At 41.0% G+C, this 21773-nt stretch overlaps 1 protein-coding gene across 1 annotated transcript; it reads left to right on the forward strand.

Annotated features, from left to right (window-relative positions):
• The first annotated feature begins 5041 nt into the window (after nt 1-5041).
• LOC109863979 lies at nt 5042-10965 on the forward strand. Its single transcript, XM_020444725.1, has 2 exons — nt 5042-5732; nt 10368-10965. The coding sequence occupies exons 1-2, from the start codon at nt 5042-5044 to the stop codon at nt 10466-10468; spliced, it is 792 nt and encodes a 263-aa protein (XP_020300314.1). The 3' UTR covers nt 10469-10965.
• The last annotated feature ends 10808 nt before the right edge of the window (nt 10966-21773 follow it).

Consider the following 21773-nt stretch of genomic DNA (forward strand, 5'->3'; position numbering starts at 1 on the left):
CGCGCGCGCGTTTGCACCTGGCGCGCGTTTCTTTAAGGATCGTTTTCTTTCGCGCTGATTCGTCGTGGAAGCTGGCCAGCCAAAAATTGCACTTCCGTTCCGCGAATTCCCACGGAAGTGGGCACACAATCGCGACAAAAGAATATTGCCGTACAACGTACTACGCCACACATTGTTCTGACCGAGCATTGAGGCTCCTTTCCGATAAAGAATGCGAACGGGCCATAATGTCAGAGATGCTTAAGAAATCGTCGTTCTTCGAGGACTCTTACGTTTGTGTTTCCTATACTTATTAATATTTCTTAATGCAATTGTGTATTATGTTTAATATACGTACATGTATATAAATAATTTTCTGTTTCTATATTTGTTACTGAATATATATATACATATATGTATATGTATTATATTTCCTCGAATATGTTAATTGAAAGTGAAGTCGAGTTGAGATTTTATTTAAGTAGAAAAATTAAAAATTATTCTTCGAAGTTTCAAAGTATAATTTTTTGCAAATTGACCAACTTGTTGTGTTTAACGAAATCTTTATTTTATATACTTGACGCCGTGTGTGTCTTGGAGAAAAAATGTAGGCCGTCTTTTTGTGTTTGCAAAACAATGTATCCGTTCTCAACCTCGATTCACCACCTTGAGCTCGATAAACGTGATTTATCACGGCAGCTTTGTTGCCACATGAAAAGATAACACGCGCTCGGCTTCAAGTGAAGCCCCCGGCTTTGATAGCGAAATGATGAAACAGGTGAGTCTCGCGGGGGTAAACACGCGATGCAGATGCGACCATGCGTCTTCCGGTCGTGCGCCTCGCGAATAAACACCAACTTCCTCTGGAAATCTGCCCGTCTGTCAAGCGCGCGCGACGCACGGCTATTCAGAAAGAATGTTTGTTTTCTTTTTTTGGTTGTTTTAATCAGTCAGTAATAATCCGCGCAATGATACCGCGACTAAAGCTGCGTAAACAAAATGTGTACCTTCTGTGTCAGCAGGTGCATTCGATAATGTACGAAGTGTACAAACTCTCTATTTCAAAAAAAAAAAAAAAAAAAAAAAAAAAAAAAAAAAAAAAAAAAAAAAAAAAGACTAAGTATATACGAAACTGCAAAACCGTCAGAACTTAAAAAATCAAAAAGAAATTATTCGCTCAATCATATACGTTGCATCTTACATCGCATTTGAAATTTAGACGCTTCTTTTCAATATTACTTAACACAAATTTGTTAATGAACCTGTGTCGGTATTTTGTAACGAATATTATACAGGAAGCAGATAGGTGGCACCTTTGGCTTTATTACGGGTTACAAAGCTCAACCTGTGCAACCAGACACCTTCCTGAAATGCACTCCTGCGGTGGACAATGAATGAGAGACGGTGGTCTCTCTGCGAAACGCAGAAAGAATTGTTTTACACGAACTCGTTCGCTCGTCTCCCCACATTGAAATGCATCCGGTGCCACCCCTCACCACTTCCTGGATGCTGCGTGGGATTTTTGTTTCCCAGAGCGTGGCTGCACCGGCGCTTGGTTTCCTGTTACGCGTTATGGTGTTCGCAAATCGCGAATAAAACTAATTAACCAGAAAAAAAGCTTGTACTCTAAAGAACGAACCTGCTGTCAACTCGAACCCTGCCGTAAACTGTAAGGTTTTTTTCACAAATCGCAGAATTTCAGTGTAGTATATAATTTGTGCGACAATTCAACGTCGTCGCACATAGTCGTCCGTTTTTTTTTTTTTTTTTTTACTGATAATTTTACGCGAAAGCTGATATAAACGCGTCCAGCCAATGTTCCAGCATTCAAAATACTCGCGCCACACTTGGCGTCCTGCGAATCGACCAACGCACATCAACACGATCGAACGCCCGCGTGGCAAACTCGCTCTCCAATTGGACTCTAGGATCGTTTATCTACGCTTCGCTCGCCGCGAGTTGCATCGCCGACGACGGACGAGCGAGCGAACGCGCGCGCGCGCGCACGCGGGTGATGTTTCCCGTATAGGAGATCCCCCTCGCGTGCCGCGTGCGAGACGAGCACAACGGAGTAAATTGACAATTATCAATGAAAAGTCTCGATTCGTCCCGTTGATTTTGTGTCATCGCACTCGGCGCTGTGACGCGCGTTCGATCATCGTGAAGCGCTGTGGTATCGTGCGCAGAATCGAGCAGAAGAACGTTACGTCGGAAACTTGTGGACGGGAATATTCGCGCGCGATTTTCATGAATTAAAATTTTCAGATTTCTGTTACCAGATTAGTTCCTACAACTCGAACGCGCGCACTATTTCAAAAAGTCGTTTGAATCGATTTAAAACAAGATAATCGCGACACAATGTGCATATTGTGTCTCGTGTGATAAAGATATTAAAATTATGAAATCAGATCGTCATAATAAATACGTCAGTAACGAAAGCAACGCATTTGCCATTTTAAAAAGAAAACAATATAGGCAATATGTCGTTTTTTTCTGTACATTATAGCGCGAATATAATATTGCGCATGATAAGTTTATATATTCCATTGTATAAAACATTAGCGATAATCCGAACAATATGCAAAGCTCACCGTACTTGCGACACGTTGCACGCAAAACAAGTAAAATCCATCGAATGTGTACGTGATAAGATTGCGCACGTTGTGTTTTGGAGAGAGATTGGACCTCTATTTGTTTCTCATACCCCTCCCTCTCACGGTTAACGGGAGACGCGCCGTTTCTTTCGCGACTGCTATCTGTAAGCAGAAGCGTGTGAAGGACAATTAAAGCGACGAATTAAGGTCACAATTAAATTAATTTGACACGTCCGTCAAAACGTTGTTGTCGATCGCGTGTGATATCACAACATAGGAAACGTTACTGATAGAGAAAAGCTTCAGAGATATATTAACGAGCTCTGCATAATATCGAAAAGAAATTAAGAAACTATAAAAAAAAACAAAAAAATAATTTAGAAAACAAGAGAATTGTCTCTCGTGACAGAAATAAATTTTTCTCACAAGGCCCGTATCGTGTAGACAAGAATTGAGATCATTAAGAGTTTGATTAATTAACAAATGTTGATTAACAGTTTCATTACACTTCGTTCAGCAAATTTCCGATACAATCTCAATTCTAATTCGTAATCTAATGCGGGCTTAAGTAGTCTTTATGAAGAAAAATGATCACAAGCGAGATATATATTGTCGAGCGTTTTTATAGCTTGTAAAATATATTAAACACGTTTTGTTAGAGATATATCTACCACGATCATAATTTTCTTTCATATATACTACAAGTTTCAATATATACTTCATACTCCTGGAAACCTGGAACATTGGAACACGTCCAGAGGTTGCAATTAACATTCTGTTTGACCACGTTCCCGTGTGGTAGGGACCAATAACAGTACAATCTCCGCACACGCCTCGAGTCTGATCGTAGCACAGCAGTCACGTCGAGCGGACTATACGTAGCGAATGGCGGTTATTTCGTTCCTCCGCTCGCCGCGTGATTGGCCTCGTGGAGAGAAGGCGCGAAGAGGGGAGAAGGGAGATGATTTCCAAGCCGAAGTATCAGCCGAACCGCGGCGGAGAATCACGAGCTCGAACGAGGCTCGATCGCTCGCAGCGGAAGAAGCGCACTTCAGTCGCTAGAGAGCGCTTTTCGTGATAGCTACGTGAGTTCTGCGCAGCTCCGTGGATTGTAGATCCAACATATATATCTCGCTCGTGTTCGGCACACGTAACTGCGCAATCGTGCCAGCACGTCCTCCCGAGCCCCGGTGGGCCACGCGTGTGTCTTGACAGTCGCGTGTTTGGCGGGAAACGACACAACGCGATCAATTTCGTGTTTATTTTACACGGTGTCAAAGGCGACTCGGCTATTCCCCCACTCGGCGGATCAACATATTGCTACGTGCCGTGTGCAATAGGGTTTTTTCTGTGGAATTTTCTCGCCGCGAAACAACGAACTGCATATCGCGGATTTGGATGTACGCGTCTACGTGAACGCCATACGTGAACGTGTGCGAGGCGGGTCACGGGAGAGGAGAAACAAGGAAGAGAAATCGACTGGCGTCACAGACCATTGCCGACGGTGGACCACGAAATTCGCGCGGGACACGTCGTTACCACGCTCTCTCGTCGCTCTCGGATACTCACGCGCAAGTGCGGTCGCGCAACGTTGCCGGATCGTCTGTATTCCCGCTTGTTACGCCGAGAGAAAGAGAAAGAGAGGAACTGTCGTAGTGTTGCGAGACTTGACTGAGAATAATATCAACGGTGACATATCGAACGTGTGCAATTTTTCCGGCGGAGAAGGTGTCTTCACAGTGACCTTGTCGAAACGACTCTGTGCCGCGTGACGACACAGAGTTTGTTTTCGCCATAGCTCTGTTGTCTTCTTGCACCTAACCGTGTTGCCAAGCGCGGCTGCTGTTTGCCGTGCACTCATCGCCCTATGATCCCCGCTCTCACCGACGGAGATCATCGAGCAGTGCATCAGCCTCACGTTGGCCTGGTTCGACGAGAATCAACGTCGAGGTGTGCCAAGCTTCGAGTTGGCGAACACGTCTGCGTATCCGAGTGTGAATTGCAGCCTTGGTCAACGCTCAGCAGCGCGGCCATTATTCGAAATTCGGTAGGTTGCAGCGTTGCCACGTTCCGTTCGCGGGTACGCGATTATTTCAACGTTCTGCGACGGCAGCGGGGACGCGATTCCTGGAAAGAGTCATCATCATCATCATCATCTCCGCGTCACGGCCAATGCTAAAAGAAACGCTTTCTTATTTCCGTTGCGATTTGTCGACAGTGCGGTGAGAAAGAAACTTGACAGCAAAACGGTGAGAAAACAATAAACGAGAACGCAGTAGACAATAACAAGAAAAAAGAAACAGGAAGAGACGGTGGTGTTCGTGTACATATCTGCGATTCTCCAAGACTGTGTGTGTGTGTGTGTGCGTGTGTGTGTGTGTACTGTTTGTTTCCGCGTGTGACGCAGAGAAAGGGGGAACGGCGCGTTTGCCGTTGTGGAGCGCGGCGGTGATAGAGCGCGACGAAATATGAGCGCACGAGTGCTGAACCCGGCGATGATGACGGAAATAAGCAGGAACCTCGGCGGTGGCGGACGAGCGTCGCCGAGCAAGGCCGCTCTCGCGCGCGTGCGACGCGATCTCTTTGGCCCGGTGGACCACGCAGCGGCTCGGGCGCTCGCCGAACGTGAGCTCCACACCCAATCGTTGCTCGACGCCGAGCGATGGGGCTTCGATTTCCATCTGGAGATACCGCGACCGAATTCGCGCTACGAATGGGAACCGGTAACGGAGCACGACGTCGTTCCGGAGCCTTACGCTTTGCGCGGCATGCCCTATCTGAGAGAACACGCACCCGGTACGCCGCAGAAATTGCGTGCTTCCGACGACGATGACGACGACGACGACGACGACGCAGCCGCCGTCGTCGTCTCGAGCACTGCCGCCGAGAGCACGTCACCGACCACGACGTCGTTGGCGACAACATCGACGACACTGATGACTACAACGACGATGATAACGACGACGAGAATTATCGAGCAAATGGAAGCTGGTACCACACCAACGGTGGAGAGAACACCACCGCAGGAACCGAGAGTACCGGAGATCGGCGACGCCGCGAGATCCAGTCATTTCTCCGACACGAACAAGAAGAAGAGAACGATAGAGCCGACCACTCCTGTACTACCCCCAGCAGCAAGGAAGCAACCAGTGATCACCGGTTAGTTTTGCACACATTTATTTTTACCGCTGAATAATCGCTTGATACGCGATGAATCGCCGTTTCCGGCAATCGTCTATGTTATTCAACTTCCAACAATTCACCCGTTTCCTCTTTGCCTTGATCTCGATATTGCGAAACGCTCTCGTGAAACGATTCCCGATATCGCGCGAAATTTCCGATAAAGCTATTTACAACGAGCGAGGCGTGTTATCGCCGACGTTTTAGCGATCGATTTGATTTGTATTAACGCACTGATGTTTATTTTCAAAATTTTATTTGGTTCGCACGCGCGCACGAAATTTACAAACTCGAGATAACGACGTTATCGACAACGACGACGATTCTCCCACAGCGCAACGATGAAATCCCTCGCGCGCGTGTCGCAATTCACGGCGAAACGCGCCGCGACGTGTTTCGCTCGATTGCGCGACGTATCTTCGTTTTTCACGCCTCTAATCTGCTCGTAACTCGTCGTCACGCGTATCTGGCTGCTCTTCGGAGGCAGTAGGTTCAAGGCGCGATAAAGTTTGTTTACACCTGCATTGCATATGCACGAGAGCGGCGCGTATTCGGCAGTCGCGATCGGGTGGGAAATGATTTGTATTGTTTTTTTTCGCACACCGGATGCCACTTATGTGCACGCGTCAAACATCGCGTTTATCATACTTTACTGTTTGCAATTGGTTATTTGCGATTAGTAGTCGTCTCGTGCAAAAAAATCGTGTTAGGAAGAAGTTGCGACAATTTATATAAAAAAAACTATTTTTTCTAGAAAACTCTATTTTTGTGTGAAAAACCTTGAAAATTTTTAAACATAACAAATGGGAAAGTTTTGCGAAAAAAAACTTTTAGAAGAGACTGAATTATTATGTACATTCACCGAAGTTAGTCACACTTTGTTATATAAACGATTTTTTTCACGTTAAAAAAACAAATTACACTTGACCTTCGTCTCCCGTGTGGTTTATGCGTCATTTTTTCACTGGCCGCTTTCACATGCACATCTCTACTCTACCAATTATTTATAAAACATTCAATTCTTGCAATTTTCAACTTTCTTTTTTACGTACAGAACGCACGATTTTTTCTTTCCTCGATAACATTTGACAATGAGAAATTAATTTTGCTGAGACAACGAGGATTATCGCACACTATACGATAACGTTGAAAATAGACGGTAATAAATTTTTTTTTTACAACTGTGGATAAGCAAAATTATTCGTCTGGCTTGTATCAAACGATAAAAATAATAATACTATTGCGTTGCACGAGTCGTATTGCAATACATGTTTTTTTTGTTTTACATCAATGACGCAAACTCGATTCCGAGATAAAACGGCTAATTTATGTGAAATGGACGCAGACAGTGCTTTCATAACGAGCGCTACTTGCGATATTTTAGTTTTTTCAGTAAAAACAAGATAAAATAAATTCAACTCGAACTTCACACCTTTCGTTACCGCTTTCAAAACAAACATTTCACATCATTATTCGTCGAGAGAAGCGCAATATTTTCGCGCTCGGCAATAACATTTACGAGGAAGTCTGCTTGAACCGGAAAAAACGCAGAGTCGCTCTCTAATTGCATACGCGACACGTCACTGCACGTGTTATCGTTAATTTTTCGCACGCACGAAGTTATCATTGTTGATACTGCTCTATATATACATATTTACGCGCGAGCGATGTGTATCACGAACGATTTGCAATGCCAAATTTGAGCTTAAAATCGCTGTTCTTTGTTTGGAAATTTGTTTGATAACGGTTAATATTGGTACGCAAAGATGAGACGAGATTGAGTCAATCGAGTGACATAATGTGATTAAGAGATAAGCATCGATGTCGAGTTCATAAAAGACAAAAAAAGGAACAGAGGCTTGTATACATGTACCGTATATATATGCAACTGGAAGCTGAATTATTTAGAACTTGTGCGACGTGTGCGTAACTACAACAAAATCGCTATCGAAACGTATCACTGGTTTATTTTGAGAGCAATAAATTTTGCTAATTTTATGACTTGCAACTAATTACTAATTACTCGCGAGTAGAATTTCGAGAACACATCAGATTAAATATACACATTTATGCGAGAACAAAGTATCACAAATTTAACAGTTACAAAAGGACGTACAGAGGATTTGTGTGGAAGCAGCACGTTGATTTATTAAGAGAGAGAGAGAGAGAGATCTCATTTCCATTTTACATTATTAATGAGCGTTGTTTGTACGTGGGTTTGCGTGAATATTTCAGTGTGTGGTTTCTCAATTTCTATGCATCGTATACACTATGGTGGTGTTGCAACACACAGCCATCTTGGCGATGCCACAAACCTCACACGGGTACCCTCTCTTTCGCTTCTTCCTTTTTTCTCCTATTTATTATTCGGCCATACACGCCACCCACGCGACGTCACTATTTCTGGACGTGACTCCGTCATGTGTGTCGCACACGCGTGTACACGCGTGTAAATACATTTCATGTTTCTGCCAGCACGCGACGTCTTTGTTTATATTTTTATACTACATCGCGCGAAAAGCAAAACTGCACGTCTGCCTGCTGCAGACGAAACACAGAACAAGACAGAGACAAAGATAGAGAGAGAGAAAAAAAAAAGAAAGAGGGAACATATTTACTATTTATCTGTTTACGTGTCGCAATGAATCACAACGGATGTATCGTGTATTTAATGAAATTCAGATGAGTTTATCAAGCTTAATGTCAGAGATTAGTGCGCAATAATAAATTGGCTAGGTTGTTCATATGAATATTCCGACGATGGTTCAAAACAAATAACCACCTTTCTTGATCCGTCTTCTGCTATCCTATCCTATCAGAAAGGAAGTACGCGACTTCCGGGACGCTGTTTTTTTTTCTTTTTTTTTTTTTTTTTTTTTTTACGCACAGAGCGTAGAATGCATAGGAAATCTATTCGGGTTATCTGTGCCTCTTAGGTAATTTCCCTCCCGCGCGCGCTCGAATAACGAGTTCGTAACGTATTTTGCTTTTACGGATATACAGTCATGGGGGCGCCTATATTCCCTAACGTACTTTATTAATGAGCCGCGCGGTCAGCTGTTGAAATCCATATGGGGTTGCTGGCCCCCGAGTGCACCCCCATATGCCTTTCCTCTCTCATGACCCCCTCCCTCTCAGTCTCTCTTCCTCTCCTCCTCCCTTCGCTTTCGGGATCCTTTGTGTCCCGCGTGACGCGTGTACGTCGAGTGTTTGCACGCGTGGGGAGCATCAGCTGTGCACGCAATCGCGCGCCCCTGTCCCGCAAAGGGCGGCAGACGATCGTTGCGAGGGGGGGCTCGGCATTTAAAATCAGGGATTAGCGCCCGCATATCTCGTCCAGGCCATTTAAATTAGGGGTGAAATATCGCGCAGAGTAATAATTTTGTAAAACCCTTCGTCGTGTTCCACACAATATCGTTGTCTCATTTCGCGATTATTGAATCTCGCACAAATTCGCAATAGAGAATATGTTTCAAGTTTTTGTTGATTAAAAATTTGATACGAGTTTTAGATTTCCGACAAGTTGCTTTTATACCGTTTGTGATAACTTAAATATAAAATAAACGTTACATTAAGATAACGCGCGATATAGATTGAAAACGTTGCAGACGCGGTAAGTGATGATTAATTTTGAGATAAGACAAAATGGTTTCAGAAAAAGGGGTGAAACGTAGGTAGATGTTCGTGCGATTTTTGTAATTTTTGTCACGTGGCTTGACAGACGACTTCGCGTCAACGTGGGGGATTGAATAGAGAAAATTGAACAGATGCACCTAATTTCACCGTGGAAACGTCACCAAATGGTATTCCCGAAGGGGTTTCGGGGGTGCCTTTGTACTTTCGGGGTTCGGCATTGCGCCAGCGTGTCGATTTATGAGTCACGTTCTCAACGAGTTTGCTTCTCTCGACACGCGACAGCAAAATATTTTGCGCTTTTGTTATTTTTCATCCCAATTTCATCGCGTGACTCATAATAACGCGACGTATATTTTGACGTAAAAAGAAGTTCAGGCACTTGTCATACAGTTGATCGGTTTTGTTTCTTGGACAATTTTTTTTTTTTTTTTTTTAATACGAATTTGCTTTGCGATGAGAACAATGTTTATTCGTTTGCATAAATCGACAATCGCTCAAATAAGCAATATAAAATCCTGACCTTATACCGTTATCTTCCGTCGATATAATTAGCGCGCCGAGTACGATGCGCCGATATTATATTCCCAAGGTTATCGGAAGAAAGATTTCGCATGCATATACGGTCGTTAGTAGGCCTGATTGTGCATGAGGTCAAGTGTGTGTGGCACTGCATGCGATTAAGAGAAATCAGAATTGATGATAAGACTTGCTCACGTTATTTACCAGATGTCTTTTGGGATAGATAAACTCATTCCAGATGCAATGCATATCTCTTTAAACTACACACACACACACACAAAGTTGTTTTTTGTTTTAAGAGTTAAACGCGACTTAAATAATTCACTTGCTTCACCGAGATTAACACACAAACGCAGTTTCTATTTTGTGTATTTCGCAACCGATTAACGTCCTACCTCTCCGACAAGTGTGTCACATTGATTTAAATAAAAATGTTTTTTTTTTATTTGTTTGTTGCAGACTTTATGAAAAGCCGTAAGCGCAGCCTGAACGGCACCACAAAGAGCATGATAGAACCACCGGAGAAGATCACCCGCAACGCGGGTCAGATACGCAGCTAAGAGCTTTCAGCTTCCTTGTTCAAAGCCTCCGCCGTCTTCTTCCACCTCGTTCGTGCACGACGCGAGACAGTGCCGGAAATGGAAAACTGCATCGCCGAACCAACGGGGTAGAGAGGAAGGCAGAGATAGAAAGACTCCGCGAGGAGGCGCGAGGTCCGCGTTGGCTGTGCCATTCACATAGTTTTTTTTATCCACCATGAGCGCGCGCGAAACATACCGAGATGGATAAATTAAAAAAGAAAAGAAAAGAAAGGTAAAAAAAAAAAGAGAAATAAAGTAGCGCTGTTTTCTATCATGTATACTTTTGTTTGCAATATCGCTTCGTAATAACAACAAGGAAGAAAGGAAAGATTAAAAAGATAAAAGGAGAAAAAACGAATGCTTTGGTGGAAGAAGAGAGAAAAGAGAGTGTGACTCTCTCGTCGCTATTTTTTTATGATATGTCACATCAATTTTGTATTAAGGCTAGAATATAAGTGATAAACCATAAGAAGAATATAAAAAAAAAATTAGATTGTAGATAATATATATATATATATATTTGATTTTTGTGTCCAAATTAAAATTAATGTAATATATTTTTCGTTTATTTCTGAAACGTTCATAGAAAATTGTTTAATCGATGTCGTTACATAAACATTTTGTGAGAAAGAGAGAGGAGCGAAATATACGCAAGTTTAGGCTATTCATAAGAATTAGTCGGTTAGATTCTAGATAGAGATACAGATCAGTCAGATTCTAAGATACGGAGAGCATGCGTGCGTTATTCATTGGATCTAATCAAACGGAATGCCTGAGCTGGTCCATGGAATTTTAGGGACTCGCGGCTGCCGCGTTCTAATTTCCCCGGATGCTCAACGACGAATTTTCTTTGCTGAGCAATCGTTGGAGATTTTAGAAAATCTTATCGAAAACAAAGAGATATCGCGCGAGTTTTGACGTTTCGTATCCTCGAAACGCGCGTGATATCACGACTATTATTTAACTTTCGAATTGTACAAAATCTTGTCTTAAACGAAATTTATGCGAATCCTGTAAAACGAATTGGACGTGATTTAGAAAAAATAGGAGAAGAAAAAAAGGGCGGTTGCGATTCCGTGGCCAGATGCGATCAGCTTTAAGGAAGGAGAAAACACGATTTAGCTGTAGTTTGTTACCCAAGTTTAAGCATTGATCTCCTGTACGATTTTAAGAAAGTACAGCCGATGCCAAATCACCACGCGAATTTTTCTTCTGTACCTATAAAAAAAAAAAAAAAAAGAAAAAGAAAAAAAAGAAAAAAAATCCATCCTCTCCTTTCTTCCTTCCCCTTCATCCTATATCGCATTTCCGGCAGATAATGATGCGAGAAATACGTGATTGTTTAAAACCTTCACGGGAAAAGACGTTCTTTTTATGTGAAATTAATAAAATCTCGGATTTTCTTTAAAAAAGAAAGAATATTAGTGTTGACTTATTTTCGGAATCGTAACTATCAAAAAGGAGCACGCTAGGCGAGCAATAAAAGACAAAATAATTGATAGTTGTAAGTGAATTATTTTTCGTGTTTTGCAATATTTTTTTGAAAAAATTTAATATTAAAATAAAACTATTGAATTATCCTACGATCTTTTCCGTTTTAATTGATTTCAAGACGACAACACATTTACGTAAGTTTTATAACATTGATTGCATCTACGTTTAGATTAAACGTAAAAGTAGAAATACAAGGTTCAGACATTTAAATTTGTCTCTAATATACCGCACACACAAGAATAAATTTTGATACATTATCTTTAATAAGAATCTCGAGTTATATAATCTTTATGGGGTATATAACCTTTTGTTAGTCACATCATAATATGACAGTATATATACTACCTCAAAGAAACAAGTGTGTCTTTCTTTTATGATAGTATATAAATTAAAAAAAAAACAAAAAAAAAAAATAAAGAAGGTAAACTAGATACGACCGGAACTTTGAATAGCTATCTAACGAGAAGTTAATAGCTTTGCAAATTGTCAACATAATTTCACAATTTTTATAGTTACGAAGGGAAAAGATTTCCGTTGAAAACTTCCGAGATCGAGCGAACTAAACGTTTTTCACACAACGCAAGAACAGATTTCGTTCGCGTTTACTTCGTTCGTCAACGAGTTTATGAAGTGTAATATTAGCATACTACCTAATTTTACGTTATTATCAAGTTCTATAATGGTAGCTGTTTATCATAGATGACTTTCTGTTTATCTCAGTAACTTGTCCTCGTAAAATATCCTACCATAATATTGCTCCTTCTGATATTTTCCCACTCGCCATTCCCTTGTTGAGATTATAACTCGAAAATACGACTGGTGGTGTTACAAAGCTATTTGTTTTTTTTTTTTTTCCAAAATCAACATGCACGATAATTCTGCGAATACGTAAAGCTAATCTAAAAAATCAAATCAAGTTCGAAGAAAAAACCGCATCAATCGCGGTCTCGATTTTGTTTTCGCGTGGAATATCAAGCAGGTACTAAATTACACAAAAATCTATGTAACAGTCAGTTGAACGATAATAAATGATTTGTATTCGCGGTTACAGTTTAGCACCTCGTGGTTTCGACGTTAATGCAACATTGGTCAAAACGAGCAAGTGATTTTAATCCAGCAACGTGAAGTGGATTTTGCTTCAGCGAAAATAATATTCGCACATATTTAAAATTCGAATTCGAAACGACGTTAGTCGTTTTAAATATTATACAAAAAAATTAAACAGTTTGATTGAAAAGAATTTTTACACTCCGTGAAACAGCAATGCCGGATTAAAAGACGCTCCAGCAATCTTGGAATCTCGCAAGATCTGAGAAGGTCGAGACGCTTGGTGCCCGCCGTGAGAAAACAAAAACTTAAAAAATGAAAAATACAAAAAAGAAATAAATTTGTATATCTATGTAACCCTGTGATGTATTAGTATGATCTCAGTAAACATAACTTAGTGTGTACTTCTTATTTACGATAATTAGAGTATATTATATGTACATGTGACGAGCAAATTGTGTGAAGCGGACAATTCAGAATTGTCGCGTCGCAGAATATAAGAGTTATAAAAAAAAAAAACAACAACAACAACAAATCACGGATAAAAATCGACGATCTATAGGTAGATGTGTGCGCGTGTATGTATGAGTGTGTGTATGTATGTACGCGTGAATATGTGTGCTGCGCAGAGTAGATGAAGTGCGAAGACAAAGAGAAATCAGAGAGAAAGAACACCCGGTGAATCATGCCTCATTCAAAGTCGATATACTCCGCGATATAAAATTTATATATTGTGTAACGACAAAATATATATTATATATATCATGTATAATTATATATAAACTGTAACTACTATAAGAGAGTCTAAAAACTAACTAACTAACATAAGTGAATTGTGTCCCAATTGTTTATTAAAAAAAAAAGATCTATCTATAAAAAGCCGTTTTATCATTTTCTCTCCTCATTTATCGCTTCCTTGTCCGGAACACCTGTTTTTTATTTTATTTTTTTTTATTTCTCATTTCCCTTATCGTAATATATGTACAGCTGTATAACTACAGAAAAGAGGTTGACCTTAGCGGCAGAAAAGTCTAAAGAATTAATAACGTGCCTTTTTCTTGTTTTGGTATACGATAAAGTGTACGTCGTAAATGGTACAAAAAGTTTACAGAGTCCGTCAATTAAGGAAAATCACCGCAGGTGCAATTGCGCGACTCAACGTGTATAAAGAAGCTTGTTTCTCCGACACTCCGGGAGGACAGGTGCTCGCGAAGATCTGCTGGTAAGTGATTTTGTTTCACCTTCGCGTCCCTTTTTAGTAGTCGCTGCCCAAAGGCCAATTTTGCGGTTGTAACGGTCGAATTCGTCTGACAAGACGCGTGTGGAGTTAACTGGCTAAACGACGCCAATAGACAAAACGTGTATCGTGTCATATCAAGCGTGAAAAATTCCGTATCGTACGTTAAAACGCAAAACACCATTTGTCCTCCGCAAAAATATAATGCTATATATATATAGTGACGTTTGACAAGCGAATCCGTTAAGCATATATTTATGTTTCCGCTGTGTACCTAAAGACGGCACAACTATAAGCGTATTCTAAACTTTTTGTATTTTTGGTAATCTGCTGTATTCAGAATTACTAGATACAATGTACGTGTCCAAAATTTTGAGAATTTGAATTTTATTATTTTTGTACAATATTTGACTAAAAGCATATTTACGAAAAAAAATATATTTCGCGCAAAAGATTGAAAATGTTTTGAATATACATACACAGAGTGTCAATATTTTTGTAGAATTCAGAGTTTTAACACCACCATTATTGGCTGGACAATCCAGACCGCTTACTTACATCAATTATGATGATATATTGCGGCTACGTTGCGGGTACAATTAGCGAGTTTGAACGTTTCGTTTGCGAGGACGCAGTTTATCGACGTCCAAGACCGGCGCGTTATACGTAAGCGTCGTAAAGTGCAAGCTAAAACTGCACACCGCGCCGCCGAAAATTTGCAAGTAAATTAACGCGAACTGACTGGAGGACGTTGATGCGAAAAGTTTCTGGCACGTTACATACAAAATATTCGCGGTTGCGCCGTGCGCGACTCTAATTGGATGAGCCATTTGCATATCAATCGCTAAATTATCGTACAAATTTTCTTCACAATGTACATTGCATCATCAGATCGAGATATCTCACAGCAATAGAATATTTTTTTTTTTTTTTCATGTCAATAATTATACGCAATAATTATGTTTGAATGTATATCTGACGCATTACAATTAGTTGCCTTACAGAAAATCAAACTAATCCTGTAAGTTGCACAGATAATGCGATTACATTCATAAAATTCGAAAATTATATAATAATATGAAAGAGTTAGGAAAAAAAATATAATAAACTGAAATAAAAGTTCTCGGGAAAAAATTAAATTCTGTACTTCAATGTCATCCACGTCAGACTTTAAATGAGAGCTAAGAGACAACGTGCGCAAGGCGGTTAATTGTCAAAAGCGTTGACGAGGATACTACGCTCAAGAACCACAACGTCTATCTCCGACTCCTTTTTTTTTTTTTTGTGTCTCCCGTGTCCTCGTTGCGGCACGACGTAGAAACACGCGCGTTCACTGTAGTTATGCTTCTATGCAATCTCTGTTGCTAGGCGCACCTCGGCCCACCGACAATATTTTTAGACGATACGCTCACATGTCGCCACCGATTTTTGAATGAATCAGACAAGTTCTCTCAATCTCAATGAGAGTAATAAAGTCGTTTGCTGTCATTACCGTCGAAAGTTTTTCGATATATTCGTATTTGTCAAAATCAAAATTTTCCAAAAAAACGAAAAACAACATGACTGTCGGTTTGATTTTTAATATTTTATAGAACGAAAAAATATTGAGCAAATTTTGTTTTTCAAAACTAATATTTATAAACAATATTTATCTTGAAAAATAAAAAAAAATATATTTTTCTCATATGTTAATAACAGATGGTAACAAATGCGTAATATATATAATAAAACGTTCAATTTCAAACGGAAATTTCGTTATCAAATCTTTGTTGCGAGAATCGGTGCGTGAAGTGGTTCGGAAGTGGACATTCGCAAAAATGTGCGGAAATTGTAGCGTGCACTCAGCTGCATCTCCCATTGTCGGGAATAAACGAGTGGTTAGCTCCAAGTGATTCTTTTTATTTGTCGCCACAGAGAGTGACGACTCGTTATTATTCATAATAAAAAATACAAGAACATCGAATTTGTTCGCGTTAAGAATCCGTCATACCAACCTGCATCCTTGGTAAGCGCAACATGCACATGAGACTTCCGGTTTATTGTGCGGCACACGCATCGCAGGATTAAAACAGGATAAACCCAAGCGACGCGGCGATAATCATCTCGCGATGGTCTGACAGCTTTAAGACAGCTATTAGTCCACAGACTTGAAATTGCAATTATTCAAACCAAATGCAATTTATAAAACTGTTGCTAAGGTCTAAAGCAGACTAAAAGAACCTTGAATCGTAATTTGAATCTTCCTGTGTTTAAAAAAGCTTAAAGTGCTATCTTACGTAGAATTCTGAGAGAAAGAAAAGGATGCGAGCGAATATATGTATATACGTATATATATATATATATATATATATATATATATATATATATATGTGTGTGTGTGTAATATAAATAAGTGTATATACATACATATTCATACTAATTACCGTACTTATGCTCTAATTACTTATTTAAAAATACAAGTGAAAATTTTATATCGAGAAGAATCTGACAAATTACAAACTTGCGTGTTCTTCGTCACGTACTTTACATTATCTTTACGCATGTTCTTTATATTTACTCGTGTGTTTTTGCTTCAAGCTCAATTATTCTCGTATGGTATAGAATATTCAAGTCGTTTGGCAACATTCGCGCTCGTAGTGGTGAATGGGTGAACTAAATATGTCGGTAACCGGTAACTCTTGCGGAGAGAGAGATTGGATAATCAGAATCTTTTGTTGCCTCGATTAAATGATATTTTTTGGAAAACATAGATAAAAATATTCAAATCGTCGATCGCTCAGCGATGCGCAAATTAATTAGCGCAATTGTAACAGATTTTTCACAAACTGCGAATGTTTATCATCGAAACTAGCGCTATGGTTATAATGATAAAACGACCGACGGAGTTTCTAGATTAGTTTGCTTGACGCGTAATATCGCTGTTCTTCTTTTCGCGAACTAGTTTCGTACATCTACAGAGAGGACTCTCGTCTAATTGTTGTTAGAAAAAAAGCCACGTTCGATAAACAACAAATCGATTTGTTGTAATATCGCGAAACGGGCGAAATTTTGTAAAGAGACGCACAAACTATTTATAAATCTCGCGCTTAAATGTATGTTACATGACAAAAGAGAAAGATTATCAAAGTTTAGTTTGCTTGTAAACCGGAAGTTGACGGCATCCGCGCAGATATCATTTGGTCCTATTTAGCACTGATAAGTCTAGTCTGCTTCCTGGTAGATGAGCGCGAAAACTACAAGATAGCAACGGGAGATACGCTATATAAAATTAAAGTTAACGACACACAATATCACGTCACAAACAGGCGTTATCTCTCAAAAAAATCGACGAATCTATCGAAGGGATTATTTTCTATCAATAAATAAACACTCGTTTTTTTTTCTCATTTAAATTGAATATTAATGAGACAAACATGTTTGTTTCATTAACATTTACACACTTGTGACATTCAGTTTGAAGAAATTAATTTAAGCAAACGAGTGTTGTGTGGGATTCGCCGTTCGAAACACGGAACTTTGACCCAATCCAAAAAACTCGGTAACAAACCATTTCATTTGATATTCCCAGCATCGACACCTCGTTCGACGACACCGTTTTCTCGAGTCTCTGAGAAAATCCACATCAGGTCAATCTAAATCTTATTTTTAATCTGCTTAAATTGGACAGGAAGCAAGAAACCGAGAAGGTAGGATAGAACGGGGAGGAGAGGGATTTCGCGAGCCGTTATTCGAAGGTGTTTTCGGCATTATTTTCGGACGGCAACTACTCAGAAGAACGAGAGAGATAGGAGGAGAGAGAGAGGGAATAAGAGAGAGAGAGAGAGAGAGAGAGAGAGAGAAAGAGAGAGTCACAAGAGAGCCTTCCTCACGCTCTCGGGCTCTTACAAATTGCGGCATGGGTGCAACGTACCTGTTGTTTACTACATAGCGGGTTCAAAGCCCGGTCAGTGCAACGGGTCCTCCACCTTCCCTACTCGCTCGCTAGTATATACATCCCCCCATATACCCCGTTCCTTCCCGTCACGCCTCCCCACGGGAGAGATGCGTCCCATCCTCTGGTGTCGGCCTCTTCAAGGTAAGAGCAGAAGAGCGGTAGTTGCCTGCGGTTCCAATTCTCTTTCTTTCTCTGTTTCTCTCTGTTTCTCTGTCTCTGTTTCTCATTCTCTCTTTCTTTCATGGATGCGCAAGACGAGGAGCTGGGCCGGGGACCGAACCGCTGCAAAACACGCACACACGGCCGCGCGATGCATCCGCGGTGCCGTGCATCGCGCGACGTGCATCCGTGACTCGGCAGAAATCGCTCCGACAGACGAACGAGTCCCGTCCACGAGCCAAACGAGCGAGCGAATAAGCGAGCGCGAGGGAGCGCGGTAGTTCCGATGCGCGCGATAAGTGCTTTTTGCGCTTTCGTCGGATGCCCGCGGGAAAAAGGGGGTTCAACGCACTCGATAGACAAGCGAGAGGGAAGTACCTTTCCACGACGGGAGGATGATCTATCCTTTTGCGCGAGATGCTGGGTACTCGACCTGCCCGAGCGAATAATCGTGTTGGAGGCTGCGGATACGAGGCGGGAGGATAGCGTTGGGAAAGACTCAACGCGAATATGTGGGCATTATTATGCTCCTAGCTCGGAATGATACCAAAACTAGTTTATAAGAAAAAACACTGTGCGTATCCTGATCAATCGCATCTTTTAAAGACATGTCCCTACATATACGTATACTGAAGAAGAAAAATAAAAAAAAAAACTACGAAGCTATTTTTTAATGTGTCGCGTACATACGTATTTTCTCTCAAAAATGTCTAAAAATCTCCAAACAAAAAACCTCAACAATTGAGAATGTATTTACTTTACGTCATTTGCCGGATTTATTATTTTTTTTTTTTCGTGCCAACATAAGTCTCGCGCTGTATTGTACGTTTTTAGAAAGAAATCACATAAATATACTTAATACATACATGTGAATTTGACTCAATTAAAAAACTTCGATTTATGTACGAATTTATTTTCTCCGTGTATTGTTTTCTCGAAGATACAACGCGGAGAAGGAAGAGAAAAGAAGAGTTACCAACGCGATACAAAACAGAGAACGCGAGGAAGGAGTAGGGTTCAATAGCGCGGTAAACCAAGAGAGAAGAGACGGGACCAAACTAATCCCAACGAGCTCCGTACTACGACGTAGTACTCCAGTGGGACCAGAGTTCAAAGCCCGGTCAACACCATCTCTCTTACTCTCCCCCCATTTGCTTTTTTTCTCTCCCTCTCTCTGCATGCTCTCTCTCTTCACCCGTCCGCTCTCTTCCTTCGCCTCCGACCATCCTCCGTTTCCTTCTCTATCTCTCGTTGCACCTCGGCCGTTTCACGACCACACGTACACACATATACATACGTGTGTACATATGTACGTACGGAGCATCACCGCGATGCTCTCCGAGCTTCCCGGCCATCTTGCGTCTCCCTGGCTTCCTCTCTTTCTCTCCTTCTCTCGCAACAACGTCGTTGTTCGGGCCGCGCGCGGTGATTCATCATCGGTTGGAGATAAGCGGCCAATAAAAGGAACCGTAGAGGGCAGCACAGGAGGATAACAACATGCTCCGCGCGATCCACGAGAGAAGATATCGGATAACGAAGATGAAAAACTGCGAATTGATACCTCCGAGTTCCTCGTCGTTGACTGAATCGCGTGACGATATTGTCACTACAGCTTGGAAGACTCGGGCCGAAAGTAATTTTGACAAAAAATATCGTAAAATTACTTTACAGTTTTTTTTTTTTACGAATCAATTGTGTTAATAATAAAAATTTAATTTAGAAGAGAGATACAGACTGCGACATAAGTGTTCGAGTTTCTCGAATTACAAACGTGGCAATCGTTTATGCATCGACGCGATTAGCCAAGTACATCTGATTTTATGGCTCCAGGCAATACGTTCTTGTAAATGAGAATTTTATAGACAGAGAACCAATAATTCGAGGATTTCTCTGTTCGACTATACATCTCGGCGGAAGACCGGTTGCACGGACGTGCTCATTAAAATATCGTTTGATCGTTGCTCCGAAATTATTTACTACCCCGGTATTATTTTGTCGACACAGTAACTTTAATAACAACGTGTACTTCCGTTTCTCGCAAGGAATATGAAGTATCGCGAGGCTGGTTAACGATATGCAATTGTTTCGCAAGAAACCTGGTTGCCAACCACGAGGTGGATGAACGCAATTGCGGATCTTCGTGGAATCGCGACACAACTTTGGTAGAATATATTATTAACGATCATATTTTTAAAAATTTTCTCATTCGACGGAAAAAAAAAATCCGAAAACGTGAGAACAAAGTCATGAGATGTACAAAATTTAATTGAAAAATAATTTTATGACAAAGAGGAGAAAAAAAGAAAGAAAGAGAGAGAGAGAGAGAGAAGTAGCATTACATAAAATTGAGTTAAGAATTAAAATGCGCTATATATGAATAATTTATACACACGCTTAACTGCTTCTTTCTGCAATTGGAGAACAGCGATAAAAGTCACGCAGCACTCATACAGAATCGCACTTTCAGAGCTTAAGTCCGGTTGATTCTTCCTGGACAACCGGGAGAGTAATCGAGTAATGGTTATCATTAGCGACTTGCGTTTTATGTGGCGTGTTTATCACGAAGCTCTCTCTCTCTCTTTCTTTCTTTCTCTTTCTCCTGTATGTGGCATATACGACGCGCATAAAAGCGCAACGTTTATACATCTGCCGCCGCATGCATCATTGCTCGCGATGTTAAGCCGCTGATGCGGCATCTCTGCAAAAAGTTGCGTTTGAGTCACGAAGCGTACAGGCTCTGTGACCAAAGAGATGAGCGCGAATACGGCCTTTCAGAATCGGTCATGCGCTTTTAATTAACCACACGTGGCGATATTAATTCTCTTGTTATCATTACAGGATCATTATTTGCCGCGCAATCAGAATGATGTTCGCCGCGTAAAGCAGGTGTAAAATCACAAAGTCAACAAGCCATTACGACCCAAGCGTTTATCCCTTTTACTGGGCGAGTAAAAATTGACAAGTTCAAAGATTCTAGTCGCAGACTGGAATAGAAGTTACTAGCACTTTTCGACAAATTAATTATGTGACATATATAAGTAAGAAGAATTAAAACTTTTGTGCAAAACGCATCACGCCGGTGTCCCCGTTTCGCGGCTGCATTTAATTAATGACCGAAATACGTAAATGTGACTTTCCTGTTTTCTTACGGTGCGCGCAAGGAAGAAAAATTATCTGACCAGAAACCGTTGCGGGCGAGTTTCTGCACACACGCGCAAAAAACGCGTATGCGAAAATCTTTTAAGTGTGCGGCATCGCGTACTATGCTGACGGCCTTGAGCGTAAGAGATCTGTTTACGAAAGGGACATTGACCCTTCTATGGTGTTTCTTGCCGGTAATGGCGTTTGTCGAAAGGGAGAAGAGAGAGCTTTACAGCCGTTGTTCGCAGAGATCCTCTCCGTCCGCGCAATGT

This window comes from Pseudomyrmex gracilis, unplaced genomic scaffold (assembly GCF_002006095.1).
Source record: "Pseudomyrmex gracilis isolate BER0280 unplaced genomic scaffold, ASM200609v1 scaffold_0, whole genome shotgun sequence".
Lineage (NCBI taxonomy): Eukaryota > Metazoa > Arthropoda > Insecta > Hymenoptera > Formicidae > Pseudomyrmex > Pseudomyrmex gracilis.

Excerpts from the sequence above, each read along its gene's own strand:
- LOC109863979 (XM_020444725.1), top strand. The coding sequence starts at position 5,042 with ATGAGCGCACGAGTGCTGAACCCGGCGATGATGACGGAAATAAGCAGG. Across the intron at positions 5,733-10,367 it reads GAAGCAACCAGTGATCACCG|ACTTTATGAAAAGCCGTAAG; the intron begins GTTAGTTTTGCA and ends TGTTTGTTGCAG.